Source organism: Pezoporus wallicus, unplaced genomic scaffold (assembly GCF_028554395.1).
Source record: "Pezoporus wallicus isolate ANWC-B61680 ecotype Strahan unplaced genomic scaffold, APGP_CSIRO_Pwel_v1 contig_8188, whole genome shotgun sequence".
Taxonomy (NCBI): domain Eukaryota; kingdom Metazoa; phylum Chordata; class Aves; order Psittaciformes; family Psittacidae; genus Pezoporus; species Pezoporus wallicus.
This window is the reverse complement of record NW_026640104.1, coordinates 1,417,010-1,438,329: the sequence shown is the minus strand read 5'-3', so window position 1 is coordinate 1,438,329 and position 21,320 is coordinate 1,417,010. Positions and strand designations below refer to the sequence as shown.

At 43.4% G+C, this 21,320-nt stretch overlaps 1 protein-coding gene across 1 annotated transcript; it reads left to right on the top strand.

Annotated features, from left to right (window-relative positions):
* Positions 1-9,266: 9,266 nt before the first annotated feature.
* Positions 9,267-20,348, top strand: LOC130603512 (deleted in malignant brain tumors 1 protein-like). Its single transcript, XM_057417335.1, has 16 exons — positions 9,267-9,333; positions 9,934-9,981; positions 10,161-10,574; positions 10,731-10,778; positions 10,963-11,274; positions 11,676-12,077; positions 12,337-12,384; positions 12,569-12,880; positions 13,311-13,676; positions 13,938-13,985; positions 14,466-14,619; positions 14,925-15,133; positions 16,158-16,330; positions 16,725-17,119; positions 19,008-19,279; positions 19,948-20,348. Exons 1-16 carry the CDS (start codon positions 9,267-9,269, stop codon positions 20,118-20,120), a joined length of 3,441 nt encoding a protein of 1,146 aa, XP_057273318.1. The 3' UTR covers positions 20,121-20,348.
* The last annotated feature ends 972 nt before the right edge of the window (positions 20,349-21,320 follow it).

Sequence of the window (21,320 nt, the reverse complement as noted above, 5' to 3'; positions counted from 1 at the left end):
GATGGAGCATTCACAACCTCCCTGGGCAACCCATTCCAGTGCCTCACCACCCTCACAGGAAAGAACTTCTTCCTTAGATCCAATCTAAACTTCCCCTGTTTAAGTTTGAACCCGTTACCCCTTGTCCTGTCACTACAGTCCCTAATGAAGAGTCCCTCCCCAGCATCCCTATAGGCCCCCTTCAGACACTGGAAGGCTGCTATGACGTCTCCACGCAGCCTTCTCTTCTCCAGGCTGAACAGCCCCAACTTCCTCAGCCTGTCTTCATAGAGGAGGTGCTCCAGTCCCCTGAGCATCCTCGTGGCCTCCTCTGGACTTGTTCCAACAGTTCCATGTCCTTTTTGTGTTGAGGACACCAGAACTGCACACAATACTCCAGGTGAGGTCTCACGAGAGCAACTTCTGTTCATCCTATACACCTGCCAGAATTTGTAATCATTCAAAAAATTACCTTAAAGCTGTTTTTCTTCTGATTAAACAGAGAAATATAAAGAAAAACCTGACTTAAGCTACAATACATTTTATTTACTTGGAATGTTATTGGCTTAAAAAGAAGTTTTTATATGTATGGTGTTCAAGGAAATTCCAAAGCTAACAGTGTAAGAATTCCTTTTTGAGGTGTAACTTAAACACATCTAAATTACTTAATGCTTTTAATCCTAAAGAAGCCAACCGAACTAAAGGCCTTGATTCCCAAACAAACATATGTCTACAGTGCTAGCCAGTGCTAGTTTTCTTGATTTCCCTACTGATACCATGCAAGGTCTTCCCAAAGATTCCTGAACTGGTAGCCTGGACAGCAGATGTCTAAATTGTGCTGCTCAGCTCTGTGTCTTTTTCAGGAATTTTATCTTCTTTCAGAGCTTAAAAAACAGAAGAATCAAAGGGTTATAATGGAAAAGTTAGGATTACTGCTTTAGCTTTTCTCTGCTCAAGGCCCGAATCATCTTTAACTTTAGTACAAAGGTCGTGGGCCTTGATTTGTCATTTAAAGTAGAACTAGGTTGTTGCTTGTATCTATCATATTTCTTAATACTTCTTATTGCATTTCCTCCTTGCAGAGATCTGAAAGGATCAAACAGTTTAACTTAGCAATGCATAGTTTTAATCATTGAAATCTGCACCAAAGATAAAATGATCCATTAAAAAACAATTCTTCATATCCCAAATCGAATACGCAGTGCAACATGACCTAGTTTTCTGAGTTGTATGTTCCATTTGCCTGAATCACAAATATAGCAAGATAGAATGCAAACTGCAGTGTGTGCCATTTCTTTTTACTTGATTTTCCCCACCTAACTGGGCAGATAATTTCTGCCAATGTGCTCTTTGCACTATGAAGAGTACCCTAGGTGTGATAATCTGAGGCAAGAGGAGCATGGTGTTTGCTAAATGGATGATGGGCAATGACAAATATGAATGCACCTCACCTGTTCCTCCTCCAACTAGGCATTATCAAATGATTTGTAGACAGGGAAAAGGAGTTAGTGAATTTTGCCACACTAGATTAAGTCAATTTCACACCTATATCGCTATATTAGATATTGCACTATGTATTGACATTTAAGAAGGAGCCAAGATAGGTTGTTAAATATTTGAATTAGAAACAAAACTTTGCAAATGTTTAAATAAGCTTTGTGCATAACTTTTCTGCTATGAATTATCTCCCAAAAGATTTAGAAATTAGCGAGGCACTTAAATGTTTGCCTTAACCTCTGCAAGATCAGGCCTCCAATACACTTCCCAAACTCCATTCAGAAGATATTTACTGAAGTACTTACCACTCAACTGATGTACTTAGCTCATCAATTTCCCAACAAAGGTATATTTGAGCACCACATACCTGAACCTCCACATTGGAAAACTCCCAAAGGCCAAACCAGGCTGTGCTATGCCTTTCTACAGAGCCTGGCACAGGGGTTTGACCATACCGATGTCAAGGAGTAGGTTTTGTTCTTTAACGTGAAAGCACAACAGTACTCTCCGAGTAAGTCTAAGAAAGTGAGAAAATCTGCCCAATAGACTCCAGGCTGTATTTGCCATTACATAAATCACTGAGAATTAGCATAGAGAAGAGGGTCTAGAAGTTGGCTGTAGCACAATGCATGGGCAGGCACTGGCCACATTGACTACCCAAGTGATCACAGCCTGTTGAAAAGGCTAGGCAAGTCTTAGCTGCCTAACCCAGTCACTTAATACCTTGGAAACAATTCTTTGTTAGGTAAGAGGAATTTTGGATTGGCTTATTTGGCTAAAAAAAAAATAGAAAAAAAAAGGGTGAAAGGTGGTGAAGTTGCCTTGAAGTAAGGTGATATAAAATATTTTCTTATGGCTTTCATTGACATTCAGTTTTATTCAAGTGATTATAAGCTCAACAGCTATGGTCCAACAACAGAGAGGATCTATAAAGTTGCTTAAAATGCTCTAAAAAGATTCTGCATTGTGTTTGCAAGTTATCTGATATGTCTCATCTCCTCTACAACTTATATCTTCTTGCTGAGGATTTCACTGTGCTGCAACTGCCTTTGGCTTTTGTGTTTCCTGGTTCACGTGAATACAATAACACAATGAATCTCCTCTTGTCAGAAGGATGCATGAGTCATCCCTTAAAAAAGAAAAAGACAATAGCCATTGATTTATTCCACTGTCCCCTTTGTAGCTGCCACCCTACAGTGTAGATAGATTGGTGTAGTTTTGAACTAAGAACCTAGGCTAAGAATAGTAATAATATAAGCTTTTACTGATCTGACAAGAAACCTTGAAAGAGAAATAAACACAAGCCTTTCCAAATGAGAATCAGCAAAGCACTTAAAGAAAGAATGATTGGAAAAACCTCATGAGAGCAGATGTATTTACTAAAAGCCCTTCAATGATTACACGATTTGACCTACAATCTGCGATTTGATACAGAGATGGAGGAGACTCACCAAACATAACCAAGGAAGGGTGGGAAAAACTTCAAAGCTTAGTGCAAATATGACAACGTAAATAAACATCACTATATGTTCATATCTTTTATATTCACTCACAGTATTTAATAGAAGGGAAAATTATGGAGACATTTGGGGTTTTCCTGCAATTATGTAGGCTGTAGTTTCATGATAACATAAATTTATTATAGCTCTTTAACTACTGCACATGCTTTGATCTTAAACCTTAAGTACTTATTAAACTTTCATACAGCTCAGTCCTCAATCTATGTTGCCCTTTAAGCCTCCTCTTTTTCAGAAATATTCCCTGGAAAAATTTCCTATGGCTATACACAATTATCACAATGGTAATGTAAGAAGACAAAAGGCATTGAAGTCTGATTGAGGTTTTTTTCCCTTGGGAAGTTTTGAACATGTTCCAAAGCAAGAGATTGCAACAAGAGCTCAGTTTACAACATTTACAGCTCCAATTATACCTAGGAAGGTTAGTCTTGCTTTCTCCACCTGGATTTGTCTCCATTCATCACCACTTTTTTGGCTCGACCATCCAGCTGTTTTTTTACCCAGCATAAAGTACACTTGTACTATTTTTGAAGCAGCCAGCTTCTCCAGGTGTCAAAGGCTTTACTAAAGTCCAGGTAGACAACATCCACAGCCTTTCCCTCATCCACTAAGTGGGTCATCTTGTCATAGAAGGAGATCAGGTTAGTCAAGTAGGATCTGCCTGGTCAAGTAGGACCAACCCATGTTGACTGGGCCTGATCACCTGGTTGCCCCGTACATGCCACATGATGGCACTCAAAATGATCTGCTCCATCACCTTCCCTGCCACCAAGGTCAGGCTGACAGACCTGTAGTTCTCTGGATCCTCCTTCCAGCCCTTCTTGTAGATGGGTGTCACACTTGCTAACCTCCAGTCAAACTGAGACCTCACCAGTGAGCCAGGACTGCTGGTAAATGGTGGGAAATGGCTTGGTGAGCACTTCAGCTAGCTCCTTTTGAGGAACCTTTGCATGGATTCCATCATCCCCATGGACTGCTGTGTATTTTAATGGTGTAGCTGGTCGTTGACCATTTTCCTTTAGATTATGGGGCTTCATTCTGATCCTCAGTCCTCTCTTCCAGCACAAGGTGCTGTGAACCCTGAAAACAACTGGTCTTACTATTAAAGGCTGAGGCAAAGAAAGCATTAGAGTACATCAGCCTTTTCCTCATCCTTTATCACTGTTTCCCCACACACATAATAAGGGATGGAGATTCTTCTTAGCCCTCCTTTTGCAGTTAATGTTTCTATAGAAACATTTTTCATTGTTTTTTATGGCAGTAGCCGGATTAAGTTGGGCTTCAGGCCTCCTCATTTCCTCCCTGCATAACCTCACCACTTCCCTGTAGACCTCCTTAGTTGCCTGCCCCTTCTTCCGACAGTCATAAATGTTGCAATAAAGGTACCGAAGATCTGTTGACTCAGGTGGAGCTGACCTGAGAGCAGCCATTGAAGTCCATTTCCAGGTGCCTTGGCCACAGTCCAGGGCCAGCCTTGATCACATGGAATCCAGTACTAAGGATGAAACGCCCAGCCAGACGTTCCTGGAACAACAGCCCTTTTGCCATCCTGCAACTGCCAGGATGTTTGTGCACTCAGGAAGGCACTATCACCCTTGATGATATTCACTTGTCATTGCTGCTAGTTGTCTTCTTTTCCTGCAGAAATGCAAGCAGATAAATTGGCACCTTCCCCTGATACAAAGCAGAGCTATGGTGTTGCCTAAAAAGAGTTATACTGGCTTCATTTGACTCTTATCTATTGGCAAAGAAAAAAGGCAAAAAAACAAAACGCACCATGACCAAAACCCCAGAACTAAACATGGAACTTTAAAGTTGTTTTCCAGAATTGCTTTTGGCTGACAGGGAAGTGCTAGGCTAGGCTATAACAATAATTATGCCATCACAGTAATGGTATAATAAGGATTCATATGAATTTTAGAGACATTCTTGGCTTAGGCAGTAAGTAATAGGCAGAAGCTGTTATGCAGGGCTGATGTCTGATCTGGACCAGCAATAAGATCTTCCTGGGTTTTTCCAGAACCCAGGCATGTGGTATTCCTATGTTCTGGCAGGAGACCCACATGTATGGGTGACATATTGCTTGGAAAAATTCTTTATTACAGCTGATGCTTTTCAAGAAAGCAAAATTGTGAGTTCAAATCCAGAGCCACTTTGAGGAATCAACAGATACATCACACAAGGAGCATTGTCTTCCTGATTTCGTAATTACATCATTTAGATTGGAAATCAGCCATAATTGAAAATAGCTCAAATAGCTCATAGCAAGAGGAACCTCCCTAAAGAACTAGTCACAAAATCTTCAGACGTTGTGTATGAGGATCCATATGTAATCAGAAGAGTAATCTTTCTCTTTCAGCTGTGTGGGATCATATAGTTATTTTTAGCTATATAAAGCATTCTCCATTGAGACATTTCATTATTCCATGCAATTTTTATGCAAAAAAAAAATCATCTCTATATCTGAAAATAGGAAGTGATAGAAAACAGGGCTTAAAAGAAGGTTTAGGAGAGTACAACAGGAGCACTTGCATTCAAATATTTTGCTGGCTAGCACTGACTGCAGTAGGAACAGAAAGCGCTACAGGGCAGTTTCAAGAGTGCTAGCCTTGCCTGAAGGATAAATACATCACACTGAGATTTACCAAAGTACCTTTCAGGTGGGCTCCATTACTGGCTATCACACATTTTGTGACGTGCTCACAACTGTCCTATGAAAAGGAAGGACCCTTGTTTTTTATTTGCATCTGAAAAAGTGGGAAACAAACTCATGTTTGGTGCAGAGCAAGACCTGGCCATCTGGGTTCCCCACAACCAGGGCTGTATTTTCCACCAGCAAATTCAAGGCATCCATCTTGAGAGGAGGAAGCTGATGATTCCCATATCCTGGGCTGCATCAAAAGGAGCGTGACCAGCAGGTCGAAGGAGGTGATCCTGCCCCTCTACTCTGCTCTCAAGAGACCTCACCTGGAGCATTGTGTGCAGTTCTGGTGTCCTCAACATAAAAAGGACATGGAACTGTTGGAACAAGTCCAGAGGAGGCCACGAGGATGATCAGGGGCTGAAGCACCTCCTGTATGAAGACAGGCTGAGAAAGTTGGGGCTGTTCAGGCTGGAGAAGAGAAGGCTGCGTGGAGACCTCATAGCAGCCTTCCAGTGTCTGAAGGGGGCCTATAGGGATGCTGGGAATGGGCTCTTCATTAGGGACTGTAGTGATAGGACAAGGGGTAACGGGTTAAAACTTAAACAGGGGAAGTTTGGATTGGATATAAGGAGGAAATTCTTTCCTGTAAGGGTGGAAGATCATCAAGTTCCAACCCCCCTGCCATGGGCAGGGACACCTCACATTAAACCATGGCACCCAAGGCTCTGTCCAACCTGGCCTTGAACACAGCAACAGATGGAGCATTCAAAACCTCCCTGGGCAACCCATTCCAGGGCCTCACCACCCTCACAGGAAAGAATTTCTTCCTTAGATCCAATCTGAACTTCCCCTGTTTAAGTTTTAACCCATTACCCCTTGTCCTATCACTACAGTCCCTAATGAAGAGTCCCTCCCCAGCATCCTTATTGGCCCCCTTCAGACGCTTGAAGGCTGCTCTGAGGTCTCCACACAGCCTTCTCTTCTCCAGGCTGAACAGCCCCAACTTTCTCAGCCTGTCTTCATACGGGAGGTGCTCCAGTCCCCTGATCATCCTCGTGGCCTCCTCTGGACTTGTTCCAACACTTCCATGTCCTTTTTATGTTGAGGACACCAGGACTTGTGTATTACGGTATGACAAAACCAATCCCATGTATCCTACCTATCTCAGTGATATGTAGTCAAGAACTGAGGCTTTCGTTTCCATGTATTACTGAAGTGAGAATTGCAATGGATTGTTGATATACTATCAGAACCACAGCCTCATGCATCAGCTTATTTGCAGGTTTTTATGGCACTGTATTTTATAGCAAACTTCCTGCTGCTCTGGCGTCAGTATGTGTAATAGAGAGTATTTTGTACAGAGGCCATTTTCATTTTGGCAGCTGCAAATGAAAGGTGCCTGTTATCAAACCTGAAGACATGTGTTTTCATATACGTTAAAGAATATTTACTGTAAATGTCAGAAATGCACCAGTGAGCTCTAATCGGTTAAGCCTGCCCAGAATTGAAAGCCAAGTTTGTGTTAAAGATCCACACTAGGAGATTAAATTGTTGCAGATAAATTTAACTACAGTGCATTTAGTCCTCCTTTTTCTTGAATCTCTTTGACATCATCCCTAGGTTTTCTTTTCACCGTGTCATAGACCAACTAAGGCTGGATGACCCGCTTCCTTGCTCAAAGCAGGGTCAGAGAAAACAGGTTGCTCAGGAGTGTGTGCAGCTGGGTTTGAATATCTTGAAGAATGAAGGAATCTATAACCTCGCTGGGAACCAATTCACTGCATGACCACCCTCACGGTGACATTCCTTTTTGTTATGTTTAAATAGAATTTACTGCATTTCAATTCATGCTTGCTGCTTCTTGTCCTGCCATAAAGCACCACTGAGAGGAGTCTGGCTCTGTCTTTACTCCAATCCATCAGGTTTTTGTACACATTGATGAGATGCCCCTGAACCATCTCTTCTGTGGGCCTCTAATCTTATGAGAGATGCTCCAGTTCCCTAATCATCTTAATGGCTAGGCTTACTTCAGTATGTGCATGTCTCTCTCGTACTGGGGAGCCTAGAACTGGAACCTGCAACCCAAGTGTGTCCCACCAGTGCTGAGTACAGGGGGAGGGTAACCACTCTAGACCTGCTGGCAGCGCTTATCCAAATGCAACACCAGGATGCCACTGGATTATGGTCAGTTTGTTCCTCAGGAGCCCCAGTCCTTTTTCTCCAAAACTGCTTTCCAACTGCTTACACTTGGTCTGTGCAACGGTCTTATTTTTCAAGAATTTAGAAGGCAGGATTATAATCCTGTAGCCCCTTTCCAATAACCATGTGTGATCGCTCCACAGAGCACATGGTATTGTTTTTGCTTTTGTTAGGAACAGTCAAGCTGTGAATAGCAATGTTCAGGCTTACATTTCTTTATTAACACATGAATACAATCAGTTGTATTTACCATTGTCCTCCAGTTTGTTTGCTCTTCTCAACGGCTGTTTTGAAAGCTTCTGATTCTGGACTCTGGCCTTTTGTCTTTCCTTCCTCTATCCTAGCTCTGTGAACTTTTGCAGAAAGAGGACTCTTTATTCCTTCTGTCTCTAGACCCAAGCTATGTTTTTCTATAGGAGGAAAATTGAAATATATGAGCAGAAATCATGAGTTATGTCAGCTATTGTGATTTGGTTACCATCTGTATCACAGCCAAAATTAAAAAATAGGTACAGCCTGGAAGAAGTGTAATGAGTAGAGTATTAAACCAACAATTGGCCTGTTTGTAGCTGGCCTGTATTTCTCTTCATCAGATGGGGAGAAACAGTAGATGTGAAATATAGTGACTCCCAGCAAACCGATGAGAAGGACAGGATTATGGTCTTTTGTACCCTAAGCGATCTATATCTCCATTAAGACTTCTCATAGGCCAAACAAGGAAAACAGTTCAAGAGGAATTTTGATTTTACTTCAACCCATACTCCTTTCCCTTTTTATAAACTTTGTGATTCAAAGGATTGAAAGAAGCCTTTTTGGCAAATTCAGCTAAGGAACATAGAAGATTAAGGGAAGACACTGGTAAAGCAGAACATGATGAGGTCCACTTAAGGTAGGTTACAAATAGCTGGTGTTAATTTACTTCTGATAGCTGACATAGTCCCACTTATAATGTGCAGTTCATGTAAAAGCAGCAAGGAAACCAGCCTGTAATTTCAAGTGGAAACCATAAGAAATATAGACACTTATGAGACTGGAGCTCTCTGCTGAGAGATGTATCAAAAAGCCTGCTATGAATTTGCTCTCTCACCTTATGTTACAATCTGCTTAAGTAAGTCATTAGCTAGAAGCAGTAAATGAATAAAATTGGGATGGTGGGGGCAAAGAAACATATTGATTCACTAGTCTGGTTTCAAAGGTAACACTGGGCCTGCACTTACCGTTAAGATAATTTATAATATGGGCAGTAGGACAAAATTTCCAGGAAACTGAAACTTTGGCATTCCTATATAATCATTCTGTAAAGATCAGTCATAAAAATATTGCATAAGAAATCAGACATACCTGAACCAGACTGACCTTGGGACCCTCCCCTTTTCACAAGTGCAGAGTATAAATTCTGATGCTCTGCTTTATTGGCATCTCTTGACAAGATGGACATCACCAAGAACTTGCTTTGGTTATTCCTCTTTAATTCAGCACTCCTGGATGCCATCTCAGGTAAACCACTTATAATCTTTAAAGAACATTCTTCTGAAACAGGTAGTTAAAAAAGGGATTTCTTATGCCTCTACGCTGGTTCCATACACGGAATTCACATGCTAGTATAATGAACTTTGTGCAAAGATTAGAAGCAAACCAGACTGAAATTAGGTAGCATCATGTTGTCTTATTAAAGATATGACCCAATTGATATCATGATTAACTATTATCCATGTTGAAGTAAATTTAGTACACTGAAATAAATACTGTTCCTGTTTGCAGTAGTGTCTTGTAGCACAGTATAAACTAAATTAGAAAAAATACTACCATGAAAATACTACTGAAATACTTTGTTCCTCTATATGTGTGGCTTTCAGTATGGGATTAAGAGGGAATATAATTTCTTCGACTGCAATTCCAAAATTGACTCTGTGTTGGAGACATCTTCAAAGATTGTGTTTCTCTTCCTTCCACCATGGATGACCAGAATTTTAAGACACAAGATGTGCACTGCTCGTTTGATGACCTGGCACCACCATTCCCGGCGCTGGAAGAATCCATGGCCTTCATCCTTCTGCATGGCATCCTCATATGCTTCTTTCTCTTTTTCCCCTGCAGGTGCCACAGCCTCCACCACAGAGAGCTTCATAACATCCTTTCCTCCGGGTAAGCCTCCATTTCCCATGGTTTTCCTGGCCACATCTTCTGGCAGTGCCAGTCAGTGGCCCAGAAGGTGAGGCTGGGTCTTCTCCATGGTAGAGCAAAGGGAAAAGAACAGCATCACCAAGCAGAGGATGGAATTCCTAGAGCTGTTCCCACGTTTTCCCTGTCTCCTCCTTTCCCAGGTTCCTCCCTGAACCTGGTGAACGGTAGAAACCAGTGTGAGGGGCGTGTAGAGATTTCACACCCTGGGGGCCGGGGCACAGTCTGCGATGACAGCTGGGACCTGAAGGATGCCGAGGTTGTGTGCAGGCAGCTGGGATGTGGCTTTGCTGTTGCTGCAACATCCAATGCCTACTTTGGACAAGGCACAGGCAGCATCTACCTGGACGATGTGCGCTGCACCGGGAACGAGTCCTCCCTCTTCCAGTGCAGCCACAATGGCTGGGGTGTCCACAACTGTGTCCACAGTGAAGATGCTGGTGTTGTCTGCTCAGGTATCATTGCTTTTCCTTTGCAAACTTCAGGAGACTTTCAAAAAGGGTTCTTGTGGGCCACAATTAGCTTTTTTGCGGGGCATATTCCAAGAGTCCGGCTTTGTTGCTTCCGCCATGGGCGACCAGGCTCCTGAGAAACACAAGATGTGCACTGCAACTCTGATGGGCTGGCACCAACATCCCAGTGATGGAAGAATGCTTGGCCTTCATCCTTCTGCATAGCACCCTCACATGCTTCTTTCCCTTTTTCTCCTACAGATGCCACAGCCTCCACCACAGAGAGCTTCATAACATCCGTTCCTCCAGGTAGGTCTCCATTTCTCATGGTTTTCCTGGCCACTTCTTCTGGCAGTGCCAGTCAGTGGCTCAGAGGCTGGACTTGCATCTTCCCCATGGTAGAGCAGAGATAAGAAAAGGCACAGTCTCAGCAAGGAGAGGATGGCATTCCCAGAGCTTTTCCAACATTTTCCCTCTCTCCCTCCTTTCCCAGGTGCCTCCCTGAGCCTGGTGAACGGTAGACACCAATGTGAGGGGCGTGTAGAAATTTCACACCCTGGGGGCCGGGGCACAGTCTGCGATGACAGCTGGGACCTGAAGGATGCCGAGGTTGTGTGCAGGCAGCTGGGATGTGGCTTTGCTGTTGCTGCAACATCCAATGCCTACTTTGGACAAGGCACAGGCAGCATCTACCTGGACGATGTGCGCTGCACCGGGAACGAGTCCTCCCTCTTCCAGTGCAGCCACAATGGCTGGGGTGTCCACAACTGTGTCCACAGTGAAGATGCTGGTGCTGTCTGCTCAGGTATCATTGCTTTTCCCTTGCAAACTTCAGGACACTTTCAAAAAGGGTTCTTGTGGGCCACAATTGACTCTGTGTTGGCGACATCTTCAAAAGATTGCTTTTTTGTTGCTTCCACCATGGACAACCAGTCTCCTGAGGCACACAAGATGTGCACTGGAAATGTCATGGGCTGGCACCAACATCCCAGTGATGGAAGAATCCTTGGCCTTCAGACTTCTGCATGGCACCCTCACATGCTTCTTTCCCTTTTTCTCCTACAGGTGCCACAGCCTCCACCACAGAGAGCTTCATAACATCCGTTCCTCCAGGTAGGTCTCCATTTCCCATGGTTTTCCTGGCCACTTCTTCTGGCAGTGCCAGTCAGTGGCTCAGAGACTGGACTTGGATCTTCTTCATCAGAGAGCAGCGACAAAGATATGCACAGCTTCAGCAATCAGAGGATGGCATTCCTAGAGGTTTTCACACATTTTCCCTGTCTCCTCCTTTCCCAGGTGCCTCCCTGAGCCTGGTGAACGGTAGAAACCAGTGTGAGGGGCGTGTAGAGATTTCACACCCTGGGGGCCGGGGCACAGTCTGCGATGACAGCTGGGACCTGAAGGATGCCGAGGTTGTGTGCAGGCAGCTGGGATGTGGCTTTGCTCTTGCTGCAACATCCAATGCCTACTTTGGACAAGGCACAGGCAGCATCTACCTGGACAATGTGCGCTGCACCGGGAACGAGTCCTCCCTCTTCCAGTGCAGCCACAATGGCTGGGGTGTCCACAACTGTGTCCACAGTGAAGATGCTGGTGTTGTCTGCTCAGGTATCATTGCTTTTCCTTTGCAAACTTCAGGAGACTTTCAAAAAAGGGTTCTTGTGGGCCACAATTAGCTTTTTTGCGGGGCATATTCCAAGAGTCTGACTTTGTTGCTTCCCCCATGGGCGACCAGGCTCCTGAGAAACACAAGATGTGCACTGCAACTCTGATGGGCTGGCACCAACATCCCAGTGATGGAAGAATCCTTGGCCTTCATCCTTCTGCATAGCACCCTCACATGCTTCTTTCCCTTTTTCTCCTACAGATGCCACAGCCTCCACCACAGAGAGCTTCATAACATCCGTTCCTCCAGGTAGGTCTCCATTTCTCATGGTTTTCCTGGCCACTTCTTCTGGCAGTGCCAGTCAGTGGCTCAGAGGCTGGACTTGGATCTTCTTCATGGTAGAGCAGAGATAAGTAAAGGCACAGTCTCAGCAAGCAGAGGATGGCATTCCCAGAGCTTTTCCAACATTTTCCTTGTCTCCCTCCTTTCCCAGGTGCCTCCCTGAGCCTGGTGAACGGTAGACACCAATGTGAGGGGCGTGTAGAAATTTCACACCCTGGGGGCCGGGGCACAGTCTGCGATGACAGCTGGGACCTGAAGGATGCCGAGGTTGTGTGCAGGCAGCTGGGATGTGGCTTTGCTGTTGCTGCAACATCCAATGCCTACTTTGGACAAGGCACAGGCAGCATCTACCTGGACAATGTGCGCTGCACCGGGAACGAGTCCTCCCTCTTCCAGTGCAGCCACAATGGCTGGGGTGTCCACAACTGTGTCCACAGTGAAGATGCTGGTGTTGTCTGCTCAGGTATCATTGCTTTTCTTTCCTAAATGCCAAGACACTTTCAAATACAGCTTCTTGTGGCCCACAGTTGACTCTGTGTCGGAGACAACTTCAAAAGATTGTGTTTCTGTTGCTTCCACCATGGGCGACCAGGTTCCTGAGACACACAAGATGTGCACTGGAAATGTCATGGGCTGGCACCAACATCCCAGTGATGGAAGAATCCTTGACCTTTATCCTTCTCCATGGCACCCTCGCATGCTTCTTTCTCTTTTTCTCCTACAGATGCCACAGCCTCCACCACAGAGAGCTTCATAACATCCGTTCCTCCAGGTAGGTCTCCATTTCCCATGGTTTTCCTGGCCACTTCTTTTGCCAGTGCCAGTCAGTGGCTGCACTTAGATTTTCTCCATGGGAGAGCAGAGAGAAGAAAAGGCACAGCCTCAACAAGCAGAGGATGGACTTCCTAGAGTTTTCCCCACATTTTCCCTGTCTCCTCCTTTCCCAGGTGCCTCCCTGAGCCTGGTGAACGGTAGAAACCAGTGTGAGGGGCGTGTAGAGATTTCACACCCTGGGGGCCGGGGCACAGTCTGCGATGACAGCTGGGACCTGAAGGATGCCGAGGTTGTGTGCAGGCAGCTGGGATGTGGCTTTGCTCTTGCTGCAACATCCAATGCCTACTTTGGACAAGGCACAGGCAGCATCTACCTGGATGATGTGCGCTGCACCGGGAACGAGTCCTCCCTCTTCCAGTGCAGCCACAATGGCTGGGGTGTCCATAACTGTGTCCACAGTGAAGATGCTGGTGTTGTCTGCTCAGGTATCATTGCTTTTCTTTCCTAAATACCAGGACACTTTCAAAAATGATTTCTTGTTTGCCACAATTGACTCTGTTGAAGACGTGGTCAAGGAGCGTGTTGTTTGTTGTTCGCACAGTGGCTGACCAGCCTGTCAAGGTCACCAGGCTCTCCACAGCCCATCTGATGGGCTGGCAGCATCATCCCCAGTGCTGGAAGAAACCATGCCCTTGCCCCTTTTTCCACAGTGTTCTCATCTGCTTCTTTCTTTTCCTTCTCTGCAGATGCCACAAATATTAGCAGTGTTCCCACTCCACCAGTGACTACTCCAGGTTCGTGTTCTATTTTCATTTATATGGTGCATTACTGTTGAGATGTATTATTTGCAAGATTAGATGTTGGTGTCCTATCATTTGCACATTGTAATGCTTTTGGGAAAAGCCATTTTGGGTGCTGTTTAAATCCTACATGCATCTCCCCTATGTCTGTCTGATTATTTTCCTGGTGATGTATTTCAGACTGTTGATTTTGGGGGAGAAATATTTTTCTTCACTATTTTTTTTTTGTTATTTGGCCCAGCACCACTTGTTTCCTTTCATACCCACTTATGTCTTAGTCCTACCAGCAAAATGAATCAGAGAGTCAGAGATCTCTGAAGAGATCATCCCACTTGTAGCCTGAGTCAGCATAGCACCATTTTTCAGTTCTCTCTCTAGAGATATATACTCTTGGAGCTGTGGCTGGATATATAGAATATATGTTCATTTTATTATAAATCAATCTAAATATGTAACTTTTTTTTTTTTTTCCAGCTAAAAAATATATTTGTGGTGGCTTAATTTTTAATCCCTCCGGAACACTTCAGAGTCCCTATTATCCTCTGAATTATCCAGATAATGCAGATTGTTTGTGGCAAATACAAGTAGAGAATAATTTCCGCATTACACTCACATTTAGAAACATTCAGTAAGTAAACTGCTTCTTGCTTGAGCAATAAATGGGTCTCAAACCTCAACTGCAACCGCAGTTAGAATCATAGAATAGTTAGGGTTGGAAAGGTCTCTAAGATCATCTAGTTCCAACCCAAATTCCCAGGCACATATCCCATGAATATAATTTGCACAGCAATTGTGTGAGTGAAGTATTTTCGTTTATTATTTGCTATTTTTTATTATTTAATTTATTTTTTATTATTTAGTTTATTATTTGTCAGCACTTAAAACCTGTGGGTTTTAAATGTATTTTATTATACATTCATGTTTCTTCCTCAGGTTGCAAGGTGGATGCCAGAATGACTATATTGAGATTTATGATGGGCCACCAAACACTTCTCCTCTGCTTGGAAGAATTTGTTCTAATTATGGTCTTACGTACACATCATCGTCCAACTTCATGGCTGTCAGATTTCACAGTGACTCCAGGTATTCCGGTAGAGGGTTTCATGCTGAGTATCGGTCCATTCCAACAGACCATACCACCAGTAAGTTTCCATTCTGCTGGTAATGTTTTCTTTGCTTAGAAGCTTTTATACCCTAATTTTATTTGCTAAATAAGTATTAATGTTGTTGCACATAGGTGACATTCCTACTTGAATTTCAAAATTATCACCATCAGAGAATAATCTTGTTTTCATTTAAAAAACATTTTAAGAATCAAATTCATTGCCTTGAGATGTTTTCTGCAACGGTCAGTCTAAAATCATATTTCTTCTTATCAACAACATTATTCATATATTTTTTTTTCCTACCTTTGTGGGCAGATTTTCATGGAATCATAGAAATATTGCTTAGAAAGGACCTTTGGAGGCTTCCTAGTCCACGTATTCAAAGCAGAGCTGCTCCCTGTCATCAGATATCTCTACTAATGGCCAGACTCTCCCCCACATCACTGTTTTTCACGCCATGTACTCAGTGAACTGTCATGATGACCTAAAGGTCCTTTCCGACCCTAACTTTTCTATGATTCTATGATCCCCTTACTTATGCAGTGTTTCTGTAAGCCATTGTGTACTTTTAGCTCTACACCTTCCATAGTAGCTTTTGGATTATTGTTCAGAAAAAAAATCCCACTTTTTAGCATTTTTATGTATACAGGTGATACAGACTCAAGGGCTCAGCAAAAGCCTATTGTAAGCTACATATTTTGGTCAGGTTAGTAACTGACAGTTCGCTGAAGTTTGTCAGAGACTCCTGCTTATTCATGTCTAAGACGTAAAAATAAGTGGTTTGGCTTATGAATTCTCTCCCCTAAATGGTAGGCTATTGCATTTGTTGAAGCTGTAACAGGCATTGGAACAGGCTGCCCAGGGAAGTGGTGGAATCACCATCCAAAAACTGTGTAGACATGGCCCTTAGTGACATGGTTTGGTGGTGGCCTTGGCAGTCCTGGGGCAACGACTGGACTAGATGATCATAAAGGTCTTTTCCAACCTAGCTGATTCTATGGTTCCATGCAAATATTGTCAAGTACCTGAAATAATTTGTAATTCATATTTTCTTCTCTAGCTCTTGTATGCTTGTCAACATACATGCGCGCAGCAGTGGACAGGCGTTATCTCCAGTCACAGGGCTATTCAGTGTGGAACATCAGCTTGTCTGACCCTTATTGTAGACCAACATTTACATCAACTGAGGTTATATTCAACATTCCATACAATGGCTGTGGTACACGTAGACAGGTAGGTGTCAACATATTTTGTTGTTCTCCAGGTTTGGGCTTGGGAATTTAATAGACATTTGCAAAACTGTAATGAATTGCAAATGGTGTTGAAGCCCACAGGCATTCAAAACACAGAAAAGAATTGTGCTTCTGGAGGCTAAGATTTCTTAAACATTCCTACTTATCCTTCCCAGTGTTTAGGCAGTCCCTGTATCTATTTCAGAGTGATGGTCTAGAGAACAAAGTATAGGAGAGAGTTAAGTGAACAAACCCACCCATGCTGCTTGGGGTTTCTGAGTATGACACGTTCTCTCTGACTAATATTAGGACCTGGTACAATGCAGAACTTCACAGTGCACACTGCGAACATGACTACATGCAATGATTTTGTACTCGTTTAATGTGTCAAACAGGGCAACAACGAAACGATCACCTACTCCAATGTGATAAGAGTGCCTGCTTTCGGTTACATCATCAAGAGGCAAAGTGACCTTTACTTGAGTGTCAACTGCAAAATGCTCCGGAACACCTGGGTACAAGCAATGTACATTGTCAATGACACCATTAATGTCAATGAAAGTCTGTCCCAGTATGGCAGATACAGCATGAACCTGACATTCTACAATTCCTCATCTTTCTTGTGGCCAGTGCATGACTTCCCATACTACGTTGACCTGAATCAGAATTTGTTCCTTCAAGCTTCCCTTCACAGCTCTGACCCAAATCTGGCGGTGTTTGTGGACACATGTGTAGCATCACCTGATCCTGACAACTTTAGAACACTGGCTTATGAATTGATCAGAAGTGGGTAAGGACTTTCTAGAATGACTTAAGTATTTGCAGGCATAGTTCTGAAAGAGCTTCATTTATGAAAGAGGTGACCGAGGCCCAGTGTATGTTGGTTGCAATTCTCAATACAAACATACTTCTAAGAAAGACCTTTTGGGAGAGCCTGAAGAAAATATAACAAAAAAATGCCATTCAGGAGTTGCAGTCAAGCACTGAGCACACTCAAGGAGGCAGCATAGAAACTGAGGTCTGAATTTGTTTCTGAAATAGATACATGAATTGTTGGGATGTCAGTGGTTCTATGTTTCCATACAGCAGAATTAGGATTTCACAGCATCATAGTTAGAATGCAAAACAGTCCGTTCAAAGAGAAGAGAAATTCCTTAGCCTTCCTTTGCTACTCTAGAAACCTAAAACATTTTGCTTAATTTGTGCCTTCTGATTTGAAATGGAAAAGTTGTGGATTCTTGTAAAGGATGCAAAACCGACAAGGAACTAAAAGCATAAAGGTGTGGCTCTCAGTGTCCCATTTTGTTCCAGGAATGAAAAACTCATGGTAGCTTATTTGTCTTCTGTGCTTGGTAGGATTGTAATTTCTCTGTCTCCTGGGAGGGTGTTCACACCAGTAACCTTAGCAGTGTGGTAACCTACTGATAAGCTGTAAGTCAGGCTTATGACAGGCTAATGAAAGGACACAGTGCCTCCTGCCTGTTGAATGAATGTCCTCCCTTTTACACTTGAAATGAATCTTAGGAAGGTTTTGTCCTCTTGTTGGGTTTTCTTTTTATTTTAACTATAAAAACACATATCAGCAAGTTGGACACAGAAGGACTGCCTACCTTTGTGAGCAGGACACTCACCAGGGAGATGGAGCAAATAGAGTCTGATAATTTTCCTGATAATTTTATTCATGTGACATGGAACTGTGCCAAAAGCAAACGTATTTCATAGAACCCTAGAATGGTTTCGGTTGGATGGGAGGTTAAAGCTCATCCAGTTCCAACCCCCTACCACAGGCAGGGACACCTTCCACTGGACCAGGTTGCTCCAAGCCCCGTCCAACTGAGCCTTGAACACTAAGTCACTAACATTATAAAGATCAGGTGTGTTGGGATACCACTGCAGTATAAAAGAAATTAAGAATGAGAAGACTTAAAACTCTTGGTGTGCTCATTAGGGAAATGAGCGTGAATACAAATAAAGACAACTTTAAAATATCCTGGGGTAAAAATTGTGGGTGAATTATGGTGATCTTTTAAAATTAAACCAGAATGACCAGGATCCAGGTCAGGTAACTTCTAAGGCTAGAAATTGTCAGGAAGTGAAACTCGTTGGCAGGAAAGTTAACCAAGCAGCTTGCTCTGTGAAATGTCTGGAGACCTCGGTGAGGAGTCCAGATTCCTCAAGGAAGGTACTCTACATACACTGAAGGACTGAAGAGCATGCTTATTTTCCAGAATAAAATGTATATTGGAATTAGTTTTGTCCTTCTAGAACAGAAAGAGGCCCTTCCTCTTTCTGCAACAAGCTGCAGGGGCCTCCTTGCAGTAAGTGGGTAATCCTGTTTGCAGATGCAACCCAGCTCCTCACCTGAAACACAGAAACCAGCAGAACCACTAGTTATTTTTCAGCTATTCTTGGTTTAGCTATTTTTCACCTATTCTTGTTTACACAAATTTTGTTGAGCTATGAAACCCCTCTATCGCATGCATTACTGTGGTAGAAATCACTGCCACTCTTACGTTTGTGTCTTAATTGTTCTTGTTGCTAAAACCACTTTTTATCATTTTGAGTTCTCTTACACTTCCACCTTCTATTTTTATATTTAAGCTCAGAAATACCGCACAGAGATAGTGTAATATTGATTTTTTCACAATAGCTAATCTGTTCATTTTATGTCTTCCCAGGTGCGTCAAGGATCCTACCTACTCTTCTTACTATTCACCATACAGCAGTGTTGCTCGGTTTGCCTTTAATGCCTTTTCATTTGTTAATCGATACCAATCAGTTTACCTGCAGTGTGATCTGGTGGTGTGCAGGGCCTATGACTACTCTTCCCGCTGCTATCAAGGTTGTGTTAACAGATCCAAGAGGGATGCAGGCTCTTCCCAGGAAAAAATGAGTGTTGTTATTGGACCTGTCCAGCTTCGGGAAGCTCATGCTGAGAACAGGAATGCTGGTAAGTTTAAATAACTTAGATAATGTAAGACTCTGTGTATTACTGTATGTTTGTGTGTCAGACATGAAATCCAGCTCTCAAATATGCCTTTGCTGGTTTATCCACCACTCTGCTCTAATTCTTCCATGGAATTTTTTATTACTTTTTAAATACAATTGCTTTGTAAAGTTTACAACTGTTTCCTTTCTATCACAGTTTAGATCCATCATTTATTCTGCACATGTCAAATGGCAATTTATTCAGTTCTGTGGGAAGAGGGATGAGATGCAAGTCATCTCCCTGCAGGATTATATTACTTTTTCAAAGCTGCCTGTGCCTGACTGGCATGTCACATTTATTAGCAACCAATCCATAGGTCCCCTTGCAAATCGTATTTCCCAGTGTCCTGTAGCTGCTGTTTCCACTATAAGAAAGCAGCATCTTATGGTCTTAGAGTATAATCATTACAAACTTAGTTGCTCTTTAATTTTTTGCTATAATCTTTACTTGTTTGGCATGGGCACAGAATCATTGGTGACACAACATACAATAAACCAACTTGGCTTCTGGTAATCTGGCAAAATCCAGATTGCAACATTTTGGTTCAAGCTCTCTTTGCCTAACTACCTTTGAGATTAACCAGCTCAGGAAAACAAATGTAAACCTCTTTCTTTCCCTTTTATGCACAGAGCTGGCATCTGACATCAAGGTGAAAGGGGAGTCTCAGGACCCAGTGACTGCTGCCAGCTCTCACGTTCCTCTGGCTGTGGCTATTGTGGTGCTGGCTGCTGCTGTTCTCACAGTGGGGGGATTTCTTTTGAAGCGTAAGCTGCAGGAACCCATCCCATACCAGATAATGTGAGAGGCAAACCAAGACCTTCCAAGGTGGAAGACCACTTTCAGCAGCCATCTGCCTCACTGTTTGGTTTTGCAATCTGTGCAGAGGGTAACTCTCACTTGACTATTCCACCCAGATTTTGGTTGAAGGATCTGTATCAAGATTCAGATTGAAAATCTGTATCAAGAGAACACCAAGTGTTACCGTGAGCTGAACCTATAAAGGAGCCTGGCTTTAAATAAAGTACAAATATACTTCAGGTCTTAAGACAGGTTGATTCTTCCATCCCAGCATCCGAATAAGGTACCATTTTCAACACTGGACACTTCAGAGCATCTCAGTTGAGCTCCTGTTTGAGTGTCTGTCTGAGAAGACTGATTTAAGTGACTTGAGAATGAAGAACTGACTTATTTTGCCTTGCTGATACACAGATAAAACCCCTGTGTAGCACCATAAAATACTCTGGAAAGCAGTCTGAGATAAATGTTTCTTTGCAGTAACAATACCTTAACAATGAACCATGCTCCTGTGCAGCATTCCTTATTTAGGGGGTGTGGTTCTTCACAATTACTTATTTCTATGGGAAATGTAGGCCATTTATAAGATTTTGTATAGAGGACAAATATAATCAAATCTGTTACGTGAACATGTAATTAAGAAAAAGCAGGAAAGAAAGGACATGGAGCTGTTGGAACAAGTCCAGAGGAGGCCACAAGGATGATCAGGGGGCTGGAGCACCTCCTGTATGAAGACAGGCTGAGAAAGTTGGGGCTGTTCAGCCTGGAGAAGAGAAGGCTGCGTGGAGACCTCATAGCAGCCTTCCAGTATCTGAAGGGGGCCTATAGGGATGCTGGGGAGGGACTCTTCATTAGGAACTGTAGTGACAGGACAAGGGGTAACGGGTTCGAACTTAAACAGGGGAAGTTTAGATTGGATATAAGGAGGAAATTCTTTCCTGTGAGGGTGGTGAGGCACTGGAATGGGTTGCCCAGGGAGGTTGTGAATGCTCCATCCCTGGCAGTGTTCAAGACCAGGTTGGACGCGGCCTTGGGTGCCATGGTTTAGCGTAAGGATGCCACCACCGGGGCAGCCAGAGCAGAGCTCCCGGACCAGGCCCTGATCATACAACGGGTGTTCACCGTCCCGCTCGCCTGCCCGTGCAAACCGCCTCGACCCGCTCTGTTCCCCGCGCTCCCTGGGGCAGGTTTTTAACCGCTCAGGGCT